The 27,573-nt window shown below is 38.5% G+C and overlaps 2 protein-coding genes across 3 annotated transcripts in view; one reads left to right on the forward strand and one right to left on the reverse strand.

Annotated features, from left to right (window-relative positions):
• Positions 1-4,099, reverse strand: part of pax7a (paired box 7a) — a gene marked incomplete at its 3' end in the record, with an annotated part of 42,320 nt that extends 38,221 nt beyond the window's left edge. Inside the window, exons 1-4 of one of the 2 annotated variants that reach the window (XM_079186089.1) lie at positions 3,971-4,099; positions 2,373-2,608; positions 1,601-1,730; positions 1,082-1,210 (exon numbers count right to left, since the gene is read on the reverse strand). In XM_079186089.1, coding sequence (XP_079042215.1) covers positions 1,082-1,210; positions 1,601-1,730; positions 2,373-2,608; positions 3,971-4,058 — 583 coding nt within the window. In that variant the 5' untranslated portion in view covers positions 4,059-4,099. Of the gene's footprint in view, positions 1-1,081; positions 1,211-1,585; positions 1,731-2,372; positions 2,609-3,970 lie in introns of both variants that reach the window. The other variant, XM_079186088.1, reaches the window with a different exon arrangement.
• A 12,438-nt stretch (positions 4,100-16,537) lies between these two features.
• mrps16 (mitochondrial ribosomal protein S16) lies at positions 16,538-19,940 on the forward strand. The gene is made up of 4 exons (XM_079157161.1): positions 16,538-16,674; positions 17,157-17,187; positions 18,381-18,647; positions 19,170-19,940. The coding sequence occupies exons 2-4, from the start codon at positions 17,175-17,177 to the stop codon at positions 19,292-19,294; spliced, it is 405 nt and encodes a 134-aa protein (XP_079013287.1). The 5' UTR covers positions 16,538-16,674; positions 17,157-17,174; the 3' UTR covers positions 19,295-19,940.
• The last annotated feature ends 7,633 nt before the right edge of the window (positions 19,941-27,573 follow it).

A 27,573-nucleotide genomic window follows, 5' to 3' on the forward strand; every position in this document is an offset into this window, starting at 1 on the left:
TCCAAAGTTTTCTCTATTTTTTTACCCGATTTTTGAATGAGAATGGACGGGTCCAAACTCTCCTTTTCGCTGCCCTGCTTTCCAGGATTTGCTTTTGTACCTCGGACTCTTCACTTTAGAAACGCGTCAATAGAGGGGAGGTTTTGGTCGTGAAGTTCATCTTCAAGTTTGAAAATGTTTTGGCAGTGTCTTTTTGAGGGAAAATTAGGCTTTTGTGGACTCTTATCTAAACCCCATTCAGCCAACATTTATAACGTTTGGAAGCTGTGCATTTTTCACTCCATAACAATAAAACAAACAGTGAAACACTGAACATAATGTGACAATAAAATATGACGTTCATCTTTCAAAATTTCAAACAACTCTACTCTTATTTAAAAACTTAGAATACGAAACATGTCACATTATCTAATTTAAATTATAATTCCTTCTAATGTCCCCCGGGTGTTATTTCTCACGTGTAATACTTTATTTAATCTTAAAAAATATATAAAACATGCTACAAATACATTGTATGCCACAGGAGATACCAATACATTTAAGGTTAATATAAACTTGTAAATATTAATATACATAAATATTAAACACTCACAGCCAATACCTGCGTCAAAGCTTTATTTTCCCCTCCTTGCATCATTACTAATAGATCAAATAATAATATGAACATTGATTTCCACTTTAACTGACAAGTGGTGAAATGTCAGTGAACTGACATCGATTGTGATTGGGTCAACTGTCAGCTGTCATTTAGAGGTCGTTAAATGACTGAATGAATGAGGAGGAATTCGCTACACAAATTAATTTTCAGTAGTTAAATACCTTCTGCCAAGACTCTCATAAATAATTGAGTGAATGAACAACTGCTGGCTCGGAGTTAAAAGCAGGAATAAATTCTGCGTTTAGCTGCAGCTCGGATGTGGGGCAATTTCCCAAGAGGACGTAAAGTAGGAAGTCTAGTTAGAACATTTGCTCCCTGCTTACAAGGCTGCAATTTATCCTAAATAATAATAATAATAATAATAATAATAACAATAATTTGTTATTTCAGACATATACAAAAGGGCCATATAATTTAACTTACATTTATCACCGAGGATGCCATCGATGCTATGCTTTGTTTTCTTTTCTCCATCTTCATCCTTCTTATCACAGTCATCCTCGTCATCTTTTTTGCCAAATCGGGCCCTCAATACGCGGCTGATGGAGCTCACTAATGGCAACACAAAGGTAAATGGGTGATTAGCTCTAAAACCCCTAAAAGAACCATTGTAATCCTATCATACATTTTTTTAGGATACCATACAAAAAAAGCACAGAAAAAAAGTTTTACATGAAGAAGCTGCGTTGAAAAAAAGGTCTATATTAAAGGAAAAATTACACTATAAATACAATAATGAAAATTATCTGTTGAGCACCAAAGCAGGGAGATTTTTTTTCTGGGTCACGTAGCTGTATGTGTGCTTCCTGCTACACTGAAACATGTTATTATCAGTAACTGGGGCTTAAAACATGTTGGATTCAAAGTGATGTTCAGAAGTGATGCTGCAGTGCTCGCTCGTAATAAGAAAAAAAAAGTGCAGCTTACCAGATGAAGCCTCACCTGAAGGAACTGTGCTTCTGTCGCACACCCCGTCCTTCAGCAGCTTATCCCGGATCTCCCAGCTGAACATACCGGGGTTTTCTCTCTTGTACTCCTCGATACGCTTCTCCACGTCAGGAGTTGCCACCTGCTTTAGGTTTGAAATTATGTAAAGGGAGGAAATGGGCAAACAAAGGAAGACATTTCACTTTTAATTGAGAGGCATTTTTAAAGATAAAGAAAACTGTGATCCCAAAATTTAGGCTGCTGAAAATAAAAGTAAAAACTATAAAATATGTATCCTTTTTTTAGTGGGAATATTATGAAGCCAAATGATAATATGCAACCATTAAAAGGTCTGAACGGCACTATAAACAAAATAAAATATAAAAAAATACTGTAATGGAAATAATATTAGCATTATTTAGTATTGAATAAATACAGTATTGTATAATCAAGCAATACTGAGCACCTTAGACAACAATTAGTATCATGGGAATTAGCTTCTCGGTGCTTTTTAATTCATTAAAATATGTAGCAAGAACAAAATATCAGCTACAACGTTTGTTATGACCAGTACTGAAGAAAGTATGTTACAGGTGGGCTGAAATGTAAAAGTAATTTATTATCATTATCATTATCATTAATATACAGCCAAAGAAAATCCCAAAAGAGGAGATTTACTCTTTTTTTCTCGTGTTGTGCCCTCTATCATAATCATTGTAATAAACACAAGATCACTCAGGTGTCGTGCACCTCGCGACCCACAGACCCGTTCATGGATCCCACTCACCCTGGGCTTGCTGCCTCCTATGGCTCCCGGACGGATCGAGCCGGTCTCTTGGTATCGGCAGAGGATCTTGGAGACACAACCGTGAGAAACTCGCAGTTGTCGCGAGATTACGCAGGGTCGGATGCCGTGGTGGGCCATCTCCACTATCTTGTGTCGGATGTGATTTGGCAGGGGCCTCCCGTTGATGAACACACCGCCAAGCTGGTTCACCCTACCCTGGCCCAGAGGGGTGGATACTGCGCCACAATAAACAATAAAAGTCTCAGAAACAACATAAACAACAGCAACACATCCTGTCCTCTGACTAAATGTTCACTTCAATATTGGCTGTGTGAAGCGAAATGTGCTTGAGTTATAGTCAAATAGTGGCGTGTTTGCTATGTTGCTGACTTTTAATGGGACGCAGTTTACGCACATTATCATATTATATATTTTCAAGAGAGCCTCGTGCCAAATTCATCCAGCGTCAGTCTGGCTGACAGCATGTATCCGAGGCCACTTCAGGATCCAATTTCACATTCAAGAGACACTAAAGAGGGTGACACTTCCCACCTTGATTATTCCTAGTCATGCTGTACAAATATTGATGTGATCCTTTGAGTCATCTCTTTGCTGTGTGTATTATTGCCATTTCCAGCAGCAGGACACTTGAACAAATCCCGCAGCTCGAGTAACTTGCGAGCTACGTGGTTTTTGTACATTTCAGTCCAGAGCACTTGAGCACGAACTGGGTGTAATGGGGAAACTGTTTCCATAAATGCATGCAAATACGAAGTGATCTTTTTTCCGCCCATATGTTCAGACGACTTGAGTGTGGGCATCGAAGTTAAAAAAAATTACCAATTAGATTGCTTTTGTGTGTGTGTGTGTGTGTGTGTGTGTGTGTGTGTGTGTGTGTGTGTGTGTGTGTGTGTCTGTAACAATTGAAGCTGGACTAAAATAAATGTCGCTTTAATGTCCCCCAAAAAAACAAATCAAAAAAGGCTGCTTATCCTGTCATCTAAAGTATTATGAAGATACATTTCTGTCAGGTAGGCTTCAATTATTTTGGTCCAAAGAATAATTTTAAATAAAACATTTTCTGGACTTATTATTTGTAATACAATCAACCCATCATTTAAAAGTCAAAGCATTAAAAACATGAAACAAATACACAAATAAAAAAATTTAAAACCGTAATTAATACCAGCATTTTGGGCAGATTATGTATAATAAGAAGGAATTACTGAGAGTATATATCTGTCTAAATACAAATAAATTAAAATGTAGTTACAAACAAATAAAGACGGAACACATAAATTCCTAGAAAATATCATCTGGCTGAATCAAAACACACGAGTATGAGGCATTTTAAAATGCTGTGGGTTATTTTCAAAGCACGAGTTGATGCTTTCCCTGCAAATATAATTCCCTTTTGATTCAGGTTGTTAACTTTAATCATCACTGACTGGAGGTCGGATTTGTTCACCCACCTTTTTATTTCCCAGCATGTCGCCAGTTACGCACTGCGCCGTGTGTGACTATCAGAGTGAAGTGCTGATGAGTTTTGTCACACAGCACAAATTCAAACATCAGACACACGTTGACATTTATCTTACCTTCCAGGGGGAAGCCGGTTCGAGGGTAGTTCTGGCCTGGCGCAGGGCGCATCATCCGAGGCATCGTTCCTGGTAGTGTAGCCATCATGCTACCTTCACAACAAAACGGACTCCAGTCCAAGTTATAAAGCGGAATGTCTTCAAAATTATCAATATGATGCCTGGTCTGCTGTCAAATCCCAATCCCAGGCAAACAATCTGGACAAGCCCTTCTTCCACCGGGGAAAAATGATGCTCTCCTCTGGTGCGATGAACGTGCCAAATATATATTAAAAAAGATAACAGCTGCTGCAAATAAATTAACAACCTCTTCAAACTGGGAAGTCTGCAAAATGGAGCTCTTAAAGTTGTGTATGTGAGTTGGAGAAAATGCACTGTTATTCTTTTCCCTTGGTGTAGTTTGGGTTCAGTGTAATGCCTGCTGGCTGGTGGGAAGTAGTTTAAGTGGCCAACTTTCGTGCATGTCGTAGGAGGAGACAGCCGAGCGCTCCCATAGGCTCCCTGGCCTTTCTTTTATGGATGAAAGCGAGTGGGTTTAGCCAGGAGCCGACCGACCAATCAGAGCAACACATTCCACTTTTAATTCACTGCTGCCTCCTTGACTCCATACACCAAAAGGCAGTTCAAAATGTTATTATGTCTAAATGTTATTCTAAAGCCTGTCTTTTCAAAATGTGTCTGCTTCCCTGACATTCAGCTGTTCGAAGCTGTGGAATATTAATGCTTTTAAATGGTGATATTTCGATTCCCTTTCTCTTTCTTTCTTTCTTTTCTTGTTATAGACGAAACTCGAGCAATTGAACAATATATTGCATAAAAACGACTTCTATAGCATTACATTTAAACTGTATTATTTTGTTCGAACACAATTGCAATTTCTGTATTGCCTGCTGATTAAGAATTACATTTCGAATAAAATACCATAATCAGATAAATATATTATTAATTGAATCAATTGACCAAAATCATTGTATTATTGATACAACTTGACAAGTTATCCCTCCATACATGCACCGGTAAATATACGCAGAGCTTCATGAGAATAAAAATCCCGGCCCAAGATACTTGAGTCAGGAGTTGATGTGCTTCCTGAACGGACAAAGGCTGCGCACAAGCAGCGCTGGCGAAGGTTAGACTAAAAGATGCTTTTGGCTTGTTAACCTTTCAATTAAGTAAATGTGCGCAGCATGAACGTGTAAATCGCTCCTATAGCCGTTGTGGTAATTACAACATTTGGATCGACCCGCTATTGATGACAACAGGTTGACTTGCCCTCAAGTACGAACAAGAGTAATTGCTTAAAGGTAATTGTTAAAAACAAATAATACGCCACCATTAAACACGAATAAAAAGAGCACATATGGCAAAAAAAGAAAAGGTGCATGTGTCAACTCTGTGGGCCCACCGTGCATATACAATTGTGTGACAATTGCCGTGGAAAACACTCCTGGTGGAAGGCAATTTCACAAATAATTTTAGCAACAATTAGGGAGTGTGGAGGGGTGAAATGGCGATTTCACATGCAGATGTGCCGGTGGGAAGGATCTGGTACCCTGCCGAATAGCTATGACCCTCACTCTCCCGCTTTGGTTTGCTTCACATGGGACAGAGAAGCACAAAGAGAGCGCCTCACCCTCCTGGGAAGGCGCAAAGAGCACTGGATTAAGTCAAGCATCAATCAAGCGAAATCCAGACAATAGCACATTTCTCTTATGGAAAACACGTTATTTTACAAATATGTCTCTGTTTCTCTGAGGCTACAACAGGTATTTTCTTTTAAATCACACAGACACGCAAATAAAGCTAATAACCCGAGCTAATATCAGGTCTGGCCTCTGTTATCCTAATCATTATTACCCTGTTATTCATTTGTTATGCAGCTGTTGATGATTACACCCAAAAGAAAAGAGTGTGCAGTGTGCAGAGAAACGTTGGATCATTTACATGATTATGAAATTAAATATGAAAGAATATGATGTATTTTAGTTTGTATAATACTTTCACAAACATAAAGACAGCTGTAAGACTGAAATATGTAAACAACAGTTAATCTTGCAATCTAATGTTTTTGTTTGTTTTTAGGTATTTTAAGAATTTTGGTCCACAGTATACTGTGCTGTTTCAATTACAGGAACACCTCTACAACAACCCTAAAAATGAAAACAACTTTAGAGCTGAAAAAGACATACAAGCTCACCAAATGCAACATTTATTGCAACGCTTGAATTGCACTTCATTGTCAATTGTTCTTGATGTAACACCATGTTCAAGGTAATTTTCAATGAGGCCAGATGATGTAAAATGATGACGCCTCCTCAAATTCATAATAACTTCAGCTTGCAGTAAACTCAATCCAGAAGTGTTAAATAGAACAATTACAGCCACGTCGTCAAACGTTTTGAGCCAGTTTTACTTTCATTAGAACTCCAGGAAGAAAAAACTGAGAGCTAAAAAATGCAGCATTAACAGTTGATTTTAATCTTTCAAAGGCCAGTTGGTTTATATTTTCAGAGTTATTTTAGTATGTTGGTTTGTTTATTAACATTGTTGTGGCACCATGTCCACTAGTGGGCGACTACTGTTCCACTTTTTAAATCAGTTGATTTATTTGGAGAAAATCCACATTGGGCACCTTTATGTGATCTGTGTACTGCTCCAGTTTCGGAATTCCTAATGTTTGTGCGAATAAATTAATGTTTTTATATTATTTGACCAGAAGTGGCATCTGCATCCCACTCGTCCTCGTCACACCCTAAACTCCATTTATCCTGGTTGTTTCTGCAGGGTTCGGCTCAGCGTCTGGCTCATATAAGTAACTGTCATTTAAGTTTGCTTTCAGCTGCAGCAGACAGAAAAACACTTCCTCTCTCTCATGATACTGTCTCCAATCTTATCTTGATCAGCACCGCTCTTCAAACACTTTCCTACATAGCCTCTCATTATTTGTGTTATGGCAATTACCAAAGTTTCTTTTTTGCTTGTAGGTGAACACTTTCCCCCCATCTCCTATCTACATTTATTTTCTCTATACACAACGTTTAGCTATTCACATTGAGGAGCACAAAGAGAAAACACCTTTGATGAGAGGCATCGCCAATTTAGGCTTTATCTTTGTCTGAGCCGAACAAAGGCGAGAAGCACAAGCATTAAGTGTATACAAACATTATTTTGCACTGTATTTAAATTGTGCTTTAATCTTCCAGTAAGTGAGAGGGGAGTGTTGAATGCAACCAAACAACACTTTTTGTCTTTAGTGAATGCTGTGCAGAATATCTTTAGATTATGTGTTGTTTTATTTCTGCAGTACAACAGATATTATGACAGCAAATTCACCTTCTGAAAGATGTCGGTCAGAGAAGATATTCCTCTGTTCATGCATTGTCTGCGTACTGTTAATAAAATGAAAAAAAGAATAACCTTTTTTATTTTCAAATTTGGGCCCCATTTAAATGGGAGAAAATAGACCGTGAAAACACAATGTTTAACATCCTGTTTTTATTATACACAACTTAGTTCTTAAAAAAAAAGAAAACAGTAAACATTCAGACAAATAGTCTCCTGCTGTCTTATGATCCCTGCTGGCCTGAAGTATAAACAAATAAAAGAAATTTATGAATTTAATTCAATAGTTTCCTGAAGCATTTTCCATTTTGTGGGCATATTAATGCTTAAGGCAAGTTCTGTTTTTAAAAATAGTCTTATATCTGTACTCGACACATGATTCATTAGCAACTTTTCCTATGATGGCAGGCCTTGACTGACTGTGTCGACTTTGAAATTGTTGCATGTGAGATCTGCCTGCGTGTAACAACACCCTGGTCCATGTGATAAACTGCCACCCAAAGATTTCAAGGAGGAAGTTTCTGAGTGCATTAAGCCCAAAAAAATAGTGAACAATCGTTTTTCCATCATCTTCCATCCATTCATAGTTTACCTCCACTGACATTTCAGAGAGTTTCTTTCTTCTTCAACAGCGACAAGATCTGCACTTCCACCACAGCCTTGTTAACTTGTTGAAACTTTTTCACATCTGCTCAGAATGATCTAAATGTGTAATCACTTCCTTATGGGAAATATTTTATCACGATAGAGAGAGAGAGAGAGCGTATAAAATGCTCTCTGAGGAGGAGACTGGCTAAAAGCTTACTTTGGGTTGTAACTTTAACTAAAGAAAGCTGATTTGAGATAATCATCTCATTATGTGTGGCACAGGGAGGAGTGCTGAACAGGCATGTAGGGTCTGACAAGGTGTTGTTTGGTTAATAAGGAGAGCAAGGAGCATTCCTCACACTCATTTGGAACAAGTTAGCCAACGTGTGAACCTTGCTTGAACTCCCACAGTCTCCTCCTTGCTGGCTTTATACAGAACATATATAAAAAACACAAAATAAAGACAGCAAGGCGAGGCAGTTAGGAAAATGTAATACTTTTTCCAAAAGAACAACAGACAACCCCGTTTCTTACAACAATCCAGCACTACAGTCCCTTTTTGAATCCTGATGCTCTGAGGACCGAATGGATAGTAACCGAAAAAAAAGATCTGTTATACAAAATTATCTGTTTCTTTCTTCTCTTTTTCCTTTGCTAAACAATGAAAATGTCTACCTCTTCAGGCCTCAAAAGTCCTTAAAATGAAAGAGAAGCTCCAGTTGTTTGGTTGATCTTTGGTTGGTCACAAGTAGACATTGTTGAATTTAGAGTCAAAAAGCCTGAGAGCTTCTTCTGTACAAGACATCCCACGAAGACCTTACTCTTTCCTACATCACCGCATACTCTATTCACACACAGCGTGCGGTAGAGGAGTGGGAAAACAACATATGTTATGTTGTCTCTGTGAGTCTGGCGTCTGAGTTATGACTCACAGAGACATCCATAACTCAACCAGTGATCAAACACAGCCAAAGGCCACTTAGAGAGGGCAGCTTTCTCTGGATTTCCAAGGAGATCAGAGGTATCAGAGCGAGGACAAACGGGACATGGAAAATACCAAATGATGTGGTAAAAATTAGAAGAAAAAACACTCATATCAGACAAATCTGAGAGAAAAAAAGAAAATGAATGTTGCCTCCTTGTTGCAACACCATCAGATTGGCTCTGCAGAGAGAAACAACTCTGTGGAAAGAAGCGAGGTGTGCGGGTGACATCACACAAACAGGCAGACTCAGCTGGAAGGGTGCAGGTGGGTGCAGGGGTGGCAGCAGCGGGCTGGGGGTTGACATCCTGTCACTGTTCATTATAGTGTGAATTCAGTGTACCCTCAACAGCACCCTCACTTGGCACAAGCAGAACAAACTGGGGATGCAACACTGGAGATAGAGGTCCGGAGGAAAGAATGAAGACAATGGAGACGGTGGACAATTCACTGCACAAAGACAGGCAATCTGAGGTCTTCGAAGAAGAGCTATCTCCCTATTTGAAGCCAGGAAGTAACAGGGAAACAAATCAGTACAAAATACAAGGCACATGACAAAGCCACGATGATGGCTGTTGTCTCCTCAGCGTCTCAGGAGGTGCAAAAGCGCCCCTTTATCCTCCTTAAACAATGCGTTAAGAGACATGTTGTCTGCATATCCCGAGGCTCTTATCACCACACAGCAGAGCTCACCTGTCCTCTTCTGTTCAACACAACAGAAAACCATTAAAGCACCTATTTCTGTTTCACTGTCACAAGATATCACACTTTCACTTCAACACCAGTTTGTTAAACGTTTGTGTGTGTGAGGACGGCACTGGTCGTGAGAGTTTAACGCGATGCCTGCTTCTCTGAGTTGTGCGTAAACAAGGTGCCATGTCAAAGCCAACCGCTGATCTCGTGGCTTTGATGATTCGCCTCCGACCGGCACAAACGCATTCAGATAATGCAACATTTTAAATGGTGTATAACTTGTCATGGCCGCCTACGATGTCCCTAAGATAAGACACCTTTTGGTTTAGTGTCAGTTTCATAAGAGAGGGGCATCATTACAGCTACACAAGGAGTAATCTCTGCATTGCTACTGGGTCTTCAATAAACAGGTTACACTTACACCTAAATGTGAAAGATCACAGATGAACAGATTTCCCTGAAGCATGTATGAACATGACTGAGACTAAATCAGCGAACGAGTATTTTGGAAGAATTTGTCCCCGTTGATATTTGTCACTTTGCTCAAAATCCCTTCAAAGGTTTGACTATACAACCACAAGCGTTTTTCTATTAATTGGTAGGTTTTTTTAAATTGGTCAAAGGAAAACAAAATCTTCTTTTAAGTTTGTCAAACCTGTTTGTGTTCTGTCCAGTAAACTGAACATAAGGAAAATGAAGTACGGCTGCTTTACCGTTCTGCCTGCAGTAACAGGAAACACAGATTATTTACAATGTAAAAATATACATTTTCTAAAACTCCTTTTAATGCTGTAACAACACTGAACACAGAGTACAAAACCTTTAGAGAGTTTGCCTGTAAAGGAATACTGTGGGTTGCTGGCATCATTTCATTACAGTGGCCAGTGTTACAATCCATTTTACAGGACCAAGAATGCTCTGTGTGCATGTTGGACTTGTGTGAGTGTGTGTCTGTGTGTGAGTGTGTGTCTGTGTGTGTGTGTGTGTGTGTGTGTGTGTGTGTGGCATGTGATAGGACCAAAATTCTTGGATATCACGCTCTGATGTGCATGCCAAATCCACTTGTCCTCTCACACAACCTACCAGTGTGGCTCTGCCGTTTCAGCTCTGCCAGCTGAGGCCTGGGGAGAGCAGCAGCACAGGAAGCAGGTCACGAACCCTTATAGCAGAAGTCACAAAATGATGTGCTTACTGAATTTGACCAAAATATGACTTTTAACAGGCTATAGTTACCCAGTATGTAAACTCTTACTGTTTGTTTGTTGTCTTAGAAGGAGATTTGTATTGCTTCTTATATGTGTGTTGTCATATTTATTGGATTATATCTTGTTATTTTCTTTTATGGAGCCTCCCAGCGAAAGCATTTCACACGATTGTACTTGTATAATCGGAGTGACAATAAAGATCTGGAATCCTGAATCTCACCGGGTGTTAATCGTTTCATAATGTCAATTGTGATTCTAGTGGCTTTTCAAAAGAATCTATTATCAAATTGTATTATCATTTCTAAACAGAGGTTCACAGTGTTTTGTTTTTTTTAAAACCCAGATCGTATTATATATAACTAAATGACTTTTGCAAACTGATGAATGCATAGCTGAGATGTCAGTGCATTTTACTCCGCTGAGCAGAAATTGATTAACTAAAGAGACATTGACAGTGATGGAAGAAGTATTCAGATCCTTTACTTAAGTCAAAATAGTAGTACCACAATGTAAAAGTCCTGCAGTCAAAATGTAGTCCAGAAGTATGATCAGCAAAATAAAAAAGCAAATTTACAAATTTCGTAGATGCATAGACATGTAAGAAGCATTTTACTGCTGCTCGAGATGAAGGTAATTGTTAGTACTTTGTAGACTGGTAGTTTAATCTGTAACAATTTTTCATATTTGATATACTGATCGCATGATATGTATGTGAATCTGCATCCGCAATGTAGCTGTCAAATAAATGTAGAGATGTAAAAAGCTTTCCCTCAGAAAAGTAGTGCAGTCGAAATAGTAGGAAATGGAAATCCTTGAGGTATAAGCACCTCTAAACTACACACATTCCACCATTTTACTGTGGCATTAATTACACTTGCCTCAGCTCTCTCTTTGTCTTTGATTGAGTGCAATATGCAACTGTTAAATGGGCAATTGTTTGGAGCTTTAAAATGTAATTTTCTAAAGGGGGAGCTCACATTATAATCAGACCGACATGTTTGTTCTTCAAGTACAAACATGGAGACAAATATTTGCTTTTTATTAGGCCACATTTTTTTGTGCACATTTTCCTGTTTCTGGTGCTGAAGAAGATATAAAGTCATTAAAACATAATTGAAAGTGCAGTTTACAACCCAATTTCAATGAGTTGATCACGATTATCCTGTGAACTTCCTGTTTCTGAAATGTTATCCTGGTCTTTGAAGACTTACATGATATCCCATCAGACCGTGTTTAAGCCCTACAAGAGTTGGTTCATTTCTCAAAGCTAAAGCTGTTGAAGAGGTTGTGTTGTACAAGATGGAAATAATGGAAAACAGCATTTTACACCTATTCTTCTCAAATGTTTGAAAATGGAACATTTGGTAAATTAATGCAGTTACTACATAATTAGTGACAAATAAAAGCTGGTCAAAGTAACAGTATTACTTAGTGTGTGTTAGTATTTAACACATTTGTCTCATGAAATAGGTTGTGTATCACCCACAACACTCCCTACTTTGTTGACCGAGGCAACCAACCACATGCCTCTCAATTCCAAAGAACACAGAACATTTCTGCTTTAATCAGTGGCTGCAATAGTAGAGACATCTTCGATAAAAAAAAGGAACAGAAAAAGAAAAAGTCTCTTTGTTAATGAAGATAAAAGTAATGCCTCCATTTTGCATGCTATCACAATTAGTCTCACCACAACCCTCTGAAAGATCCTTCCAGAGAAGGAAGATCACTTGACCACCCATCTGTGACCAAATCCTGTCTTTCCATTAGGTGCTCTCCGTAACCATAACGTCTATCTCTGCTCACGCTGGACACAGATGCTTAAAAAAGCACGGGGCATCACAAAGAGCTCACAGACAAGAAGTCACACGGCTCCTGTGATTGAAAAGATCCATTATTATGACAAACTGAGCTGAAGAATCTTATGCATATGCTATTCCTTTCAAAAACTAAACGTAAAACAACAAACGTTGATTTTCCTTCGATGTAAATGAGCAGTTTGGCCAGCTGTTTTACTGATAATCTACCACATAAAATGTATTATTTGGTGCAGAAATGGTGGTCAAGTAGCATGAAATGGTTTTGGGCGTTCAGTTGGGGTGATTCAGTGGTTAACACAGGGATTTAGGTTTGATCCCTATTGGTTTTTGGTGGTATTTCAATGTTCCAAAGGCAAGAAATAAAAATTTACTTTTGCTGTGACTTTCACCTCTTGCCCAGGTCAGAGACATTTCTCATGGCCTCTTGTGTTGTGATCTGGCTCCTGATCAATTATTGAACCTAGTGTTTGCATGTACTCCCTAGTGTTCATGTGAGTTTCTTTGGGGTACTCCAATAGTTTCATTGAACCTTTCAAAGGCATGCAAGGGAATGAGATAGTCAACATTGCTTAAACTGTACAAATGCATGTCTTCACAACATCCGGATGCATGTTCTGTCCGATGAGTCTTTTATGGAAATCTTCTATTTTCTTAATTTCATCTCTCGATAACGATATCACAATATAATATGTTTTATGGCAATTCGACAAATAAAGTCTTTATGAAATACACACATGACAAAGCCTATTTTGTATACTCCTGTTTCAATTAAATATTTGGCAAATGAAAAGTATACTGACTAACAACAGTTTCATGGTAAATTATAGAGGGAAAAATGTAATTTATCGACATAATTGTGTATCACGGTACCTCAATATATGATTTAATCACGATTTAATTGAAAAACAATAAATTATGATATTGAATTATCATCCGGTCATGTCTTTTTCTTATTCTTCTTTCAAAACACAACAAAAGATAGACGGACATCTTTCCAGACGCTACCCACGCCAACATACATACAGGCATGTAAAAAGTTACTGCTCACCGCCAAGAAATAGTCCATCACTGTCAATTGTTTTCAACTTTGGTTTATGTTGGGATTGTACAAACTAAATATCATTTTCATTAGTGAGCTGTAGAGGTGCTGGTAGGCGGATTCTGTTGCCTTCGTAGAGCGCAAGCTAGCTAGCTAGCTAGCTAGCTCTTTCCCCCTGTTTTCAATCTGTGTGCAAAGCTAGCAGCTGATGGCTGTAGCTTAATATATAATGGACAGATATGAGTACAAAAAATGATCATCTGACTCCCCACCAAAAAATGAATAAATGTCTTTCCCAAAATGTCAAAGTATTCCTTTAATTCCTGTGTGTGAAGTGTGAACTTCAATCTGAAACACAATTCAGATTTATGCAGCTTCTGGGGTGTGAGGCGCAGTTCTGAATATAAAAATATGTACCTTGAACTAACCATAGCTGACACAAGTCTGACCAAAGTTCTGCACCAACATTTACACTTCGCTCTTATTATTTGAACACATTTCTCAAAAGGCACCCTTTCAAGCAGATCATATAATTCTTTGCAGTTTTGGAAATAACTGCCGAAAGTGATTCAAAGCGATTTTCTGATTCTAAACTTGACCTGGTATATATGTAATATACAGTATGTGGAGGTTTGGGACCATATAACAAACCCATGGCCTCACATCAATTTAAAATGTTACTTTAATTCAGCTTACAAGAAGTAGTAAGAGTTAAATGCATGATGTAAGATCAAGCGTAGTGTTCAGAAGACATTAGTAGTATTGTCTTCTTCTTCCACATAATCAAATTAAACTAAGACATCTTTAACTACAATGTCTGGGGGAGCCTCAACCTTTAAAGAAGACTCATCCTGCTTTTTCCAAGTAAAATATCTGGTCATCTGAGCGTCTCTAACTGAACTGTCACAGATGATTAGAGGAGGAACAACTCGTCTTGGTATCCCAAAGAGCATGGGGTCCTCACGAGAGACTGAGCCACAACTAGAATCAATGTCACCGTTCAGATAATCACGCATTGCCGATTCACCATGTAAGATGAATTTTGTTTGCTTCCTAACTGTGTAAAGCCTCTATTCATTTTCAGATTGTTCCACAGAAAAAACGTGGTCAACTCAATAATGACGCTTTCCTCTTAAAATCTCAGCCCTGGTTGTTGAGAACCAAGTGTTTCATGTTATGTTGTTCATCTTGTTGCTGAAATTATTTCTGTGTGAAACCAAACTGACAACATTTTCAAATCTTTTCAAACTCGCATCCTTGTTTTTCTTTATAGTTAGACAAGTGTGTGAGAGTTTGGGTAGTGTGAGACGTAGATCAATTATACTAGTTTTAGACATTGTATACTTCTCATTCTGGCATTTTGTTTTCAGGATTTGTCATGTTTCCCTTCAAATATAGTCAAAATAATCAGCAAGAACATCCTAGCTACAGAGTTCTGTATTATTAGTTCATAAATAGAGAGAGATTTAACTTGATATGTTAGTTAGACTACATTACAGAAGAAATGGCAACGTATGAAGTAGCAACCTTGTATTCTTTACTAAAAAAGTTAAAAAAATGTGACGTAATTGGAGTTAAATCAATTAAATGAAAAGTGTTTTATAAATATTCTAAGTAATGCCTCTTTTATCTGTTTGTAAGTCATAACTGGCCTTATTTATGAGGAGTCACGCAGGGACAGAAGGATATTTTCAGAATTACAAACGAGGGCCCATCTCTTTTGTGTGTCTTCTGTGACCTCTCCTTGCAGAAAACCATGTGTTTGTCACACACACACAGAAAAACAAGCTTTACACAACAGGAGTGTGAAATCACCATGTTCCAAGACTGGGGGGGGGGTATTTGTGCTCCCAGTGGGCAGAAATCTCTGTGCACTCAGACGACATCAGGCAAAGCAATGACCCCTGAATTCATGATCGCTCTCAGGAAACAAGTGTTTCATCTCTGCCGGGGTCAACAGGGGAAACTGATTTGAAACTCAATGCGTTACTGATGTAAGACACACAATACATGTAGAACAGAAATTATAGAAAAGAGAATGTGAAAGAATACCTGTCTGACAGCACAGTTATAACCAAAGAGCTTATACAATGTACTGAAGTGATTTTACATTACTTTAGCATTCTCGCTGTTTACTACAACACTTACATACATCAAAGGTAATATTGTATAAATAGTCTATACTCGACTGCATTTATCTGGCAGCTGTAGATTTGACATACAAAACTAAATCTGTTCATAAAATATGACATAAATTAAACTACCCATCAGTAGGTCTACCTCAACCAGCTAAAATATTTGAATACTGCTTAATATACCAATACTAATACTAATAATACTAATAATACAATAATATGATGTAGTAACAGCCGTATATAATAGCACTATAACACTCGAAATTCTGTGTAATGCGTAGACCTACTTTTACTTTTGGATACTTCAAGTATAATTTGACCAATAAAACTTGTCATGTAATTCTACTTAAACTTTTAAATGCAGGACCTAACTTGTAATATATTATATTGTGCTATTACTACTTTTACTCAAGAATCTGAGTATTTTTACCACCCATGACTAAAAGTTAATTATAAAATCACAACATAAAAACTTGAATGTAATGACCATGTGTGATGGGATATTTTGATTAAGTTATTTTTTAAGTTGAGGGATATTTTCAAGGCTGACATAAATTCTTCAAAATAGTTTTAATGTGTCCGAAAATATTTCACTCTGACGCATAAACGTTCACAACATAAACTTTAACAGTAGGCTGCAAAGTATTGCAAGCCAGGCCTTTAGTTTGCTGCGGTACAGTGGGGAGCAGTACAACAGCGCCATCTTGCGTCACGATGATGCAGTAACGCATGATGTAGCTACGTCACTTCCTGTTTAAACATGGCCGCGTACTGACAAATGTCACATTTCTCCTGCTGCTGTAAACATACAGTTATTAAGGTTGATTATATCACCTGTCCAGCAAAAAGGAAAAGGCGACAACTGGGGAAGATTTCGCTTCACTCGGTCCAGTACCTGCAGAGGTATTTTGCTCATTTTTTGCTCGTTTTTGAGCCGCACGTGACATTAGTCCTCAAACAGCCCTTTAGAAGTCAGCCGTTAGCAACAGCTACATAGCTATTCTGTTGTTTATTAATGATGCGTTCAGGGTTATCACAGGATAATTAACACGTAACACGATGAGACTCACTGGTGGCGTTGTTAAGAAAGACACTTTAATATGAAACGGACTTTTTTTTCTATTTTCCATTATATCAGTTTATCTGCAATTTCTAACTTAAGATGTTTTGTGTTCACATTTGTTTTGACTTGTTTGACATGCATGAAGTTGTAGTAAATGTGTTCTCTCGCTCACATTGGGTCACTGCTCTCGTTTGTTAGGTTTGTAGTATCTTGTGAACCCATGTGGGCTGGGTACCTCTTGGTGCATGACGTTTTAAAAAATAAATGATTTACCTATACTACTAATACACACTTTGGTTTAATGTTGACTTTTGTGTTGCAGGATAATCGAGCCAACACCATGGTTCATTTATGTGAGTATACGATGTGAACACAACGGGCACATCCTGACTGTTTTGAGGTTTCTGTCTTTGTAGCAGCAAGGACCGGGACATATAACATTTAGAGTTTGTGTAGTCACACGTTTCTCATGTATTTTGTAAGAGTTATCACGTTTAGCATAAGCAGCCGGGACAGCTTCCTCACTTAACTATTGCTGCTCCGTCAGCAGTGAACAGAATTAGCTTGTTGTATATAAAGTGTATCAATATGTAACCCTACAGCTAACAATTCTCCCCCATTACAGATTGATCAGTCGATGAACACTTAATCTGTGAATAGTGAAAACTGCCCATCACAAGAGGACATGTCTTCAAATGTCTTGTTTTATCAAAACACAATGATGTGCAATCAGAAATAATAGAAAACTCTTTAAGAAGCAAGAATATTTGCAATGTTTGCTTGATTATCCAAGTGTAATGGTTAATCGATTCAATTATAGATTCATTTTCTGTCAGTCGATGATTCAACTAACTGATTTGCCACGATATAGTCTATAATGTACATATACATTCAGTTTCCAATTTACTAGGTTCATCCAGTGAAAGCGAATGTGGTTTCCAGATGTGTTGATTTAACTCTGTGGTCGTTTTACAAGAGGCAGTTTCAGGTGCTTTTGTTTTTACTTATATTGTTGTATAGTGAAGAAAGAGATGCTTACATTTTTTCCACCCCATTCACATCAATAAGGGTAGACAAAATAATAGAACCTCTCTTAAACAGTGTTAACAAAAACGAAACAATATAAAAGTAGGATCTAGACTGCATCAGTCGCAGTAGTAGTTAGTACACATTAAACCGGCAACAGAGTGTTTGAGTTTCACCGTTATAGAGCAAATGTCAAAAAGTATTTTACAATAATAGAGAAAAAGCAACGGACACAATACAAGATAATACATAAAATACAAATAAAGAACACACAAAACAAAAGCAAGACGTGAACGTTTCACTACTGCTCCTCCCGTCACTTAGGATTGTAAAAGCAAGAGGTCAGTCTGTGGTTTCATTTCATATGAACTATGCTTAACTGGAAATTACTTAAACAAGACGGTCAAAATCTCTGAAGTTACAGCCTTTGGTGAAGAATGCATCATCCACATTAACAATGACAAGAAACTCATTTCCTTTTCCCTTTAGCAATGCTTACTGTGCTTATTTCCTTCTGCAGCATCACTCCTGCTTAAGAAGTACCATGGAGGATACGTTGTCATCCGATTGGCTCTCGCAGGCCACAAACAAGCAAATAGACCTTTTTATCGGGTCGTGGCAGCTTACAACAAAAGGGCAAGAGATGGTAAATACTTAGAGCAGCTGGGATCCTACGACCCCCTCCCCAACATCTACAATGAGAAACTTGTCAGCTTCAACTTCGACCGAATCAAGTACTGGATCGGCTGTGGCGCACACCCTACAATGCCAGTGGCCAAACTTCTAGGTGTGTATTCACGACATGAGCATGTCCTTTTAAGGTGGATCAACATTGCTGTTTTCTGCCTGTCCAGATAACTGTGCTGCTCATAGTGATTTGTTTATTAATGAGGGCCATCCATAACTTTTAAGAGCACCGAAACCTTTCGTTTTTATCTAGAGCTTCACTTCTCCGTGTTGACCATTCTTTGAAATCTTGTTTTCTATATGATCTGCTACCATAAATGATGACGACTGTCTAGTATTATTATGTGTTCTCACTGGGCCCTAAAGCACCTCATCCATGCCCTCTCGTTTAAAGGATTGTACAGATACAGATTACATGTGCTTTTACGGTCACAACAAGCAAGTAAAACATTAGGTATTATTCGGTTCTCCAGAAATTGGCAACGAGGAATTCAAATTAAAAGAGATGCATCAGCTCCAAAATAGTTTGACATCTACTAGACAACACGTTCATGCAATAACTAGTTGGAAGAGCTTGTAGTGAAAGATATTCACTGCCCCTCTCCCCTATCTCTTTCTGCAGGGTTGGCAGGATTTTTCCCACTGCACCCAATGACGATAACAGAGGCAGAGCGTCAGAGAGCGCAAACAGAGCTGATAGCAACAGCAACAGAAGAAGGTCTGCAGGAGGGACAGAAGGAGGCTTAAGTGTGAGAATTAAAGCCGGGGACTGTGTGTGTGTGACTGTCCAGGTCAAAAGGATGTCACAGTTATTTGGAGGGAACTGATGTATTTGTTTTCTAACTTGTTTGGTGAACTGCTTGAAACTATGTCAGATATGGCATATTGTAGTTCTAGTTGCTCGAGCAGCAGCTGGACAATTCTTATTGAAACTGATTCTTGATAAAATGCAATAGTTTCAGGTTATGTTAATGAGTGGAGTGCCATGAGAGACTGTTGTGTGTATTTACTGTTTTATTTGACATAAATAAAATATTTAAATATTATTCCATTTGGCTGAGGTTAACACGCAGATTTTTGACATTTGAAAGTTCTGCAGAAACAAACAAAACTTAAAATAGTCATTCATTTCTTTAAGGACTGCGGTGTAAAGGTCAGTTTGATTCTTTAACATGTTGGAGTACCGAGCATTCCCAAATACAACTGTAACTATAAAGCAGCAGGGTATTGCTGAAAAATGTTGGTCATAAGTCAATACATATGATTGTTTTTTATAGAATTTTAAAAACAACTCAAAGTTTACTTTGAACCTGACTCATGGAGGGTGTTTTCATCTTTCATTCTTTTGTCTGTTTTCTTCCTTTTGAAATTAATAAATAACTAATAGTCCGTAGCCTATGCCAACATATGTATCACCTGGCTTTGTTTCTGCGTCTCAGTGCCTGGGACAGTCCTGAAATGACCCACATACCCTCTACACAAAACAAACGGCACTAGCCTTCTGACAATGACTCAAAACAATTCATGTTGATGCATAATGAATAACTTGAGATTACAATATCTTATTTTATGGGTTATTTGGAAATGTTGGGGGGTAATGCATAGCTTAATTAAAAGACAAAAATGCTGCATTCAAATAGGGATTTGAACATCAATGACCATGGCAATGGTTGAAGCATTTTGGTGGGCCTTTGTTATGTCAAACACAAGAATAGAGGGAAATCAGAAGTGAGTGGGTTTGCTGATGTGATTATTGGCAAGCTTTACAGCACTTAGTTTCTTATAGGCTCAATAGAAAATGCTCCCGTAGCACCCGTATGCTGACCTGCGTGTTATTGAAAACTTACTGTTAACTATTACATGACTTCTGTTAGTTAATAATATTGTTGAATCATTATGCAGTTAATCATGTTTTTACTGCTTCATGGGAAACAGCCTAATGCCGTTTCTTTTCTCAGAGTGAATATTTACAGACCATATTCAGTTACCTTCGGTCATGCTGTAAGCTCTACCTTGTATTGAAGACCACTAAAACGAAAAACAAATCATACACACAATAAATAATCAATTTCAGTATATATTTGACCCTTTATAATGGAAAAAGCAATGGTAATATCATTTTGATATCTCGAAAACATGATTACCCCGTACTCAACTGTGTGGTTAACAACCTTAAAGCAGCAAATGTCTTCATCATCAACGGGTCATATTGTAGAAATAAGGTTGCAGACAGCACTATGTGCATGTTATCTTTTGTCAATACAACGAAAGCAAACACATTGTTTGTTTATATACTTTATTGTTTTGGCTCTGTTCACAAAAAGCTCTCAAATGAGCTCTGTGGACAGGTCATTTAATGAAGTACTACAAACAGTTTAAACTTGCATGCTTATATTTTGAACAGGTCCATATGTCAAACCACAAGTATGGCTCGCGTCAATCAGGTCATTATTAAAAGACTAATTTGAGTCAAGACACACTTGACAACGCTAGGTGACATTTCAAAGTCCTGCAGAAACAAACAAAAGTTAAAATAGTCATTAATTTCTTTAAGGACTGTGGTGTAAAGGTTAGTTTGATTCGTTAACATGTAATGTAACTAACTATAAAGCAGCAGGATATTGCTGAAAAATGTTGGTCATAAGTCAATACATATGATTGTTTTTTTATTTTATTTTAAAAAAGGTCCCAAAGTCTTTCGGCTCTTTTTTGAAATGATTGCATTATTATTATTATTTGACATAGTGAGCAGGAAGTAATCTGTTTCTTTGCCTAGGGAGGGCACTGCATCAGTAACAACCTCAGTTTACAAGTTAATCATTGATAACATAGAGTATAATTGATAATAATAGAAAAAATTTGATATGGCATACGACTACCAACAGGATCAGACTTAAGTGACAATCTGCAGACGTTTATAAGGGGAGATTAAGTCTAGTGCAAGACTGAAAATGTCATAAGTCAATTATTCTGCTTCATTATACTGTATACATGTGTATGGGGTGAAAGACATTGCAGCAGTTGTAATATTTCAACTTTACATCTTTTGGATGATTATTTGAATGGCCTGGAAAATGATAAAGTGGATTAATTTGGGATCCTGTAATTGGAGGAGGCGTTCTCTTATAATCCTTACTTTTGTGGTCATTGTGCTCATGGCATTTTGGGTGTTCTTAACACAAACAAGAGGTAAGTCTGATTTATCTTATTCTTTGCATGACCAGGTGAGCCTATATACCTATCAATTTACTGAAGATGTATTTTTAATATACAATTTTTCACACTGATATCATTTGAGAGAATGTATGTATCGTGCCATGACATTTTGACATGATTCATTTTAGTCCTACAATTAATGTAGAAAGTGCAAACTCTGTCCATGCTGTTAACATGCACACTAAGCATCCCACACAATACTTTTTTTGTTTTTTTGGAACATTAAATGTTCACAAAAGATGGGACTGAATTTGGTGATTCGTTTAGTAGTTTTTTTATATTTAAAAGTCACCTGGAGTAATGTTTTGTGGGTGCAGTTTAGGTAGCTTATTCACAAACCTATATAACATCTAAATCACCTTTTATATTACCTGCAAAGGGCAGATTTATATCTATATGTTTTTATATACAATTTCAGTACATTTTTTACAACTATGCATCATCTCAGGATTGGACATTTTTTCATAGGCACAACCTAAATTCCATAAAAGCAATAGAGTGCACGCAAGAGGAAAATAACTGGTACTGACTGTAGATTTACTGGCATATTCAGTTAATAATTGAAGAAACATAATAGTGTAAGAAAACAAACATTACACTACAGCCTTTCGATATTTGCACGGGACAATGTAACCTATTGAGTATTGGAGGACGTGATATCCATTTTAAAAGACCTTAGTAAGTCTCATATCAAAGTCTAGAAGCCAGCCTCTGTACTACTGAAGATAACAATGCTAACAACAAAAAAAACTAACTCAAGAAGATATGATTTGAAAAAAAATTGGGAATTGTTCCAAGTAAACATTGTTGAAAGAATGAAAAGATAGACTAAAGTGCTAAATTAATTTTAACTTAAGTTTTGACTGAACTTTAATGGCGATGCCAGATGTTGTGATGTGCAATGAGAAATACATTCATAATGCACAAATATTGTCTTGTTTAACAGATGATCAAAATGCAAAACAATACAAAACGGATGAAAAATGGAAGAAACAACAGAAAGTGGATAACCATAAAGGAAAGAATCTGTCAAACAAAAACATGTCAGAGGTCTTGCAAAAAAGACCATTTAATAACAAAAAAACCCCACAGTATATGACTCGTTCACTAGAATCAGAGCCAAGCATAAATAACACAACCTCAACTGTGACTACCACAAAATCAGTGACTCCTGATTCTCCAAAAATGTCCATATCTCGAACAACAAAACAAGTTACAACAAAGGAAGGTGCACCATCACTCGCGACAGAGCAACAATATACAATCAGTACAACTATGTTGCAGACGGGGACAACAAATTCAACAGTGTCAACATCAACACTCACCTCAAATGGAAGAAGCAGCACTACCAACACTGATCATTCCACAACAACAATCAATCCCACTGCAAATACAGAGGTATCAGCAAGTTCAATGTCTACATCCCCCCTACTGACTAAAGACTTCACTCAATCATCAACTGATCAAAAACCAAAAACAACACCAGCAGGTACCAGCACAACTCTGCACCCATTGATTAGCCCAGGAACATCTACAACAATGGTGCCTTCATCGACGGAGACACAAGATACAACCAGTACGACTGTGAAGCCAACGGGGAAAACAGATTCAACGGAGTCAACATCAACACTCACCTCAAATGGAAGAAGCAGCACTACCAACACACATCATTCCTCAACAACAATCAATCCCACAACAAATACAGAGGTATCAGTAAGTTCAAGGTCTACATCCCCCCTACTGACTAGTGACTTCACTCAAACATCAACTGAACCAAAAACTGAAACAAAACCAGCAGGTACCAGCACAACTCTGCACCCATTGATTAGCAGAGGAACATCTACAACAATGATGCCTTCGTCGCCAGAGGAACAATTTACAACCATTGAGTCTCTAAGGCCAACAGGAAAAACAGATTCAACATCGACACTCACCTCAAATGGAAGAAGCAGCACTACCAACACTGATCATTCCTCAACAACAATCACTCCCACCACAAATACAGAGGTATCAGTAAGTTCAATGTCTACATCCCCCCTACTGACTAAAGACTTCACTCAATCATCAACTGAACAAAAAGCTGAAACAACACCAGCAGGTACCAGCACAACTCTGCACCCATTGATTAGCCGAGGAACATCTACAATAATGATGCCTTCGTCGCCAGAGGAACAATTTACAACGATTTGGACTCTAAGGCCAACAGGAAAAACAGATTCAACATCGACACTCACCTCAAATGGAAGAAGCAGCACTACCAACACTGATCATTCCTCAACAACAATCACTCCCACCACAAATACAGAGGTATCAGTAAGTTCAATGTCTACATCCCCCCTACTGACTAAAGACTTCACTCAATCATCAACTGATCAAAAACCAAAAACAACACCAGCAGGTACCAGCAAAACTCTGCACCCATTGATTAGCCCAGGAACATCTACAACAATGATGCCTTCATCGACGGAGACACAATATACAACAGGTACGAATGTGAGGCCAAGGGGAAAAACAGGTTCAACAGAGTCAACATCAACACTTACCTCAAATGGAAGAAGCAGCACTACCAACACTGATCATTCCTCAACAACAATCACTCCCACCACAAATACAGAGGTATCAGTAAGTTCAATGTCTACATCCCCCCTACTGACTAAAGACTTCACTCAATCATCAACTGATCAAAAAACAAAAACAACACCAGCAGGTACCAGCACAACTCTGCGCCCATTGATTAGCCCAGGAACATCTACAACAATGGTGCCTTCATCGATGGAGACACAAGATACAACCAGTACGACTGTGAAGCAAACGGGGAAAACAGATTCAACGGAGTCAACATCAACACTCACCTCAAATGGAAGAGGCAGCACTACCAATACTGATCATTCCACAACAACAATCAATCCCACTGCAAATACAGAGGTATCAGCAAGTTCAATGTCTACATCCCCCCTACTGACTAGTGACTTCACTCAAACATCAACTGAACAAAAAGCTGAAACAACACCAGCAGGTACCAGCACAACTCTGCATCTATTGATTAGCCCAGGAACATCTACAACAATGATGCCTTCATCGACGGAGACACAAGATACAACCGGCACAACTATGAGGCCAACGGGAAAAACAGGTTCAACAGAGTCAACATCAACACTCACCTCAAATGGAAGAGGCAGCACAACCAACACTGATCATTCCACAACAACAATCAATCCCACCACAAATACAGAGGTATCAGCAAGTTCAATGTCTACATCCCCCCTACTGACTAAAGACTTCACTCAAACATCAACTGAACAAAAAGCTGAAACAACACCAGCAGGTACCAGCACAACTCTGCACCCATTGATTAGCCGAGGAACATCTACAACAATGATGCCTTCATCGCCAGAGCAACAATTTACAACCATTATTCCAATTCTCAGGCCAACAGGGAAAAAAGATTTAACAGAGACAACATCGACGCTCACCTCAAATGGAAGAAGCTGCACTACCAACGCTGATCATTCCTCAACAACAATCAATCCCACCACAAATACAGAGGTATCAGCAAGTTCAATGTCTACATCCCCCCTACTGACTAAAGACTTCACTCAATCATCAACTGATCAAAAACCTGAAACAACACCAGCAGGTACCAGCACAAGTCTGCACCCATTGATTAGCCCAGGAACATCTACAACAATGATGCCTTCATCGACGGAGACACAATATACAACCGGTACGAATGTGAGGCCAATGGAAAAAACAGGTTCAACAGAGTCAACATCAACACTTACCTCAAATGGAATAAGCAGCACTACCAACACTGATCATTCCACAACAACAATCAATCCCACCACAAATACAGAGGTATCAGCAAGTTCAATGTCTACATCCCCCCTACTGACTACTGACTTCACTCAAACATCAACTGGACAAAGTTCTGAAACAACACCAGCAGGTACAGGCACAACTCGGCATCCATTGACTAGCCCTGCAACATCTAAAACAATGGTGCCTTCATCGACGGAGACACAATATACAACCAGTACGACTTTGTTGCAGACAGGGGCATCGTCTTCAACAGTATCAACCTCAATTATCACCTCAAATGGAGGAAGAAGAACTACGAACACTGATCATTCCAAAACAACAACCAATTCCAAAACAATTAATGATGTATCAATGATTTCAATGTCTACAGCCCACCTACTGACTACTGACTTCACTCAAACATCAACTGAACCAAAAACTGAAACAAAACCAGCAGGTACCAGCACAACTCTGCACCCATTGATTAGCCCAGGAACATCTACAACAATGATGCCTCCATCGACGGAGACACAAGATACAACCGGCACAACTATGAGACCAACGGGAAAAACAGGTTCAACAGAGTCAACAACAACACTCACCTCAAATGGAAGAGGCAGCACAACAAACACTGATCATTCCACAACAACAATCAATCCCACCACAAATACAGAGGTTTCAGCAAGTTCAATGTCTACATCCCCCCTACTGACTAAAGACTTCACTCAAACATCAACTGAACAAAAAGCTGAAACAACACCAGCAGGTACCAGCACAACTCTGCACCCATTGATTAGCCGAGGAACATCTACAACAATGATGCCTTCATCGCCAGAGCAACAATTTACAACCATTATTCCAACTCTCAGGCCAACAGGGAAAAAAGATTTAACAGAGTCAACATCGACGCTCACCTCAAATGGAAGAAGCTGCACTACCAACACTGATCATTCCACAACAACAATCAATCCCACCACAAATACAGAGGTATCAGCAAGTTCAATGTCTACATCCCCCCTAATGACTAAAGACTTCACTCAAACATCAACTGAACAAAAACCTGAATCAACACCAGCAGGTACCAAAACAACTCTGCACCCATTGATTAGCCCAGGAACATCTACAACAATGGTGCCTTCATCGACGGAGACACAATATACCAAAGGTACGACTGTGAGGCCAATGGGAAAAACAGGTTCAACAGAGTCAACATTAACACTTACCTCAAATGGAAGAAGCAGCACTACCAACACTGATCGATCCACAACAACAAACAATCCCACCACAAATACAGAGGTATCAGCAAGTTCAATGTCTACATCCCCCCTACTGACTACTGACTTCACTCAAACATCAACTGGACAAAGTTCTGAAACAACACCAGCAGGTACCAGCACAACTCTGCACCCATTGATTAGCCGAGGAACATCTACAACAATGATGCCTTCGTCGCCAGAGGAACAATTTACAACCATTGAGACTCTAAGGCCAACAGGAAAAACAGATTCAACATCGACACTCACCTCAAATGGAAGAAGCAGCACTACCAACACTGATCATTCCTCAACAACAATCACTCCCACCACAAATACAGAGGTATCAGTAAGTTCAATGTCTACATCCCCCCTACTGACTAAAGACTTCACTCAATCATCAACTGAACAAAAACCTGAAACAACACCAGCAGGTACCAGCACAACTCTGCACCCATTGATTAGCCGAGGAACATCTACAACAATGATGCCTTCATCGCCAGAGCAACAATTTACAACCATTATTCCAACTCTAAGGCCAACAGGGAAAAAAGATTTAACAGAGTCAACATCGACACTCACCTCAAATGGAAGAAGCAGCACTACCAACGCTGATCATTCCACAACAACAATCAATCCTACCACAAATACAGAGGTATCAGTAAGTTCAATGTCTACATCCCCCCAACTGACTAAAGACTTCACTCAATCATCAACTGAACAAAAACCTGAATCAACACCAGCAGGTACCAGCACAAC

Source organism: Pholis gunnellus (genome assembly GCF_910591455.1).
Source record: "Pholis gunnellus genome assembly, chromosome: 3".
Taxonomy (NCBI): domain Eukaryota; kingdom Metazoa; phylum Chordata; class Actinopteri; order Perciformes; family Pholidae; genus Pholis; species Pholis gunnellus.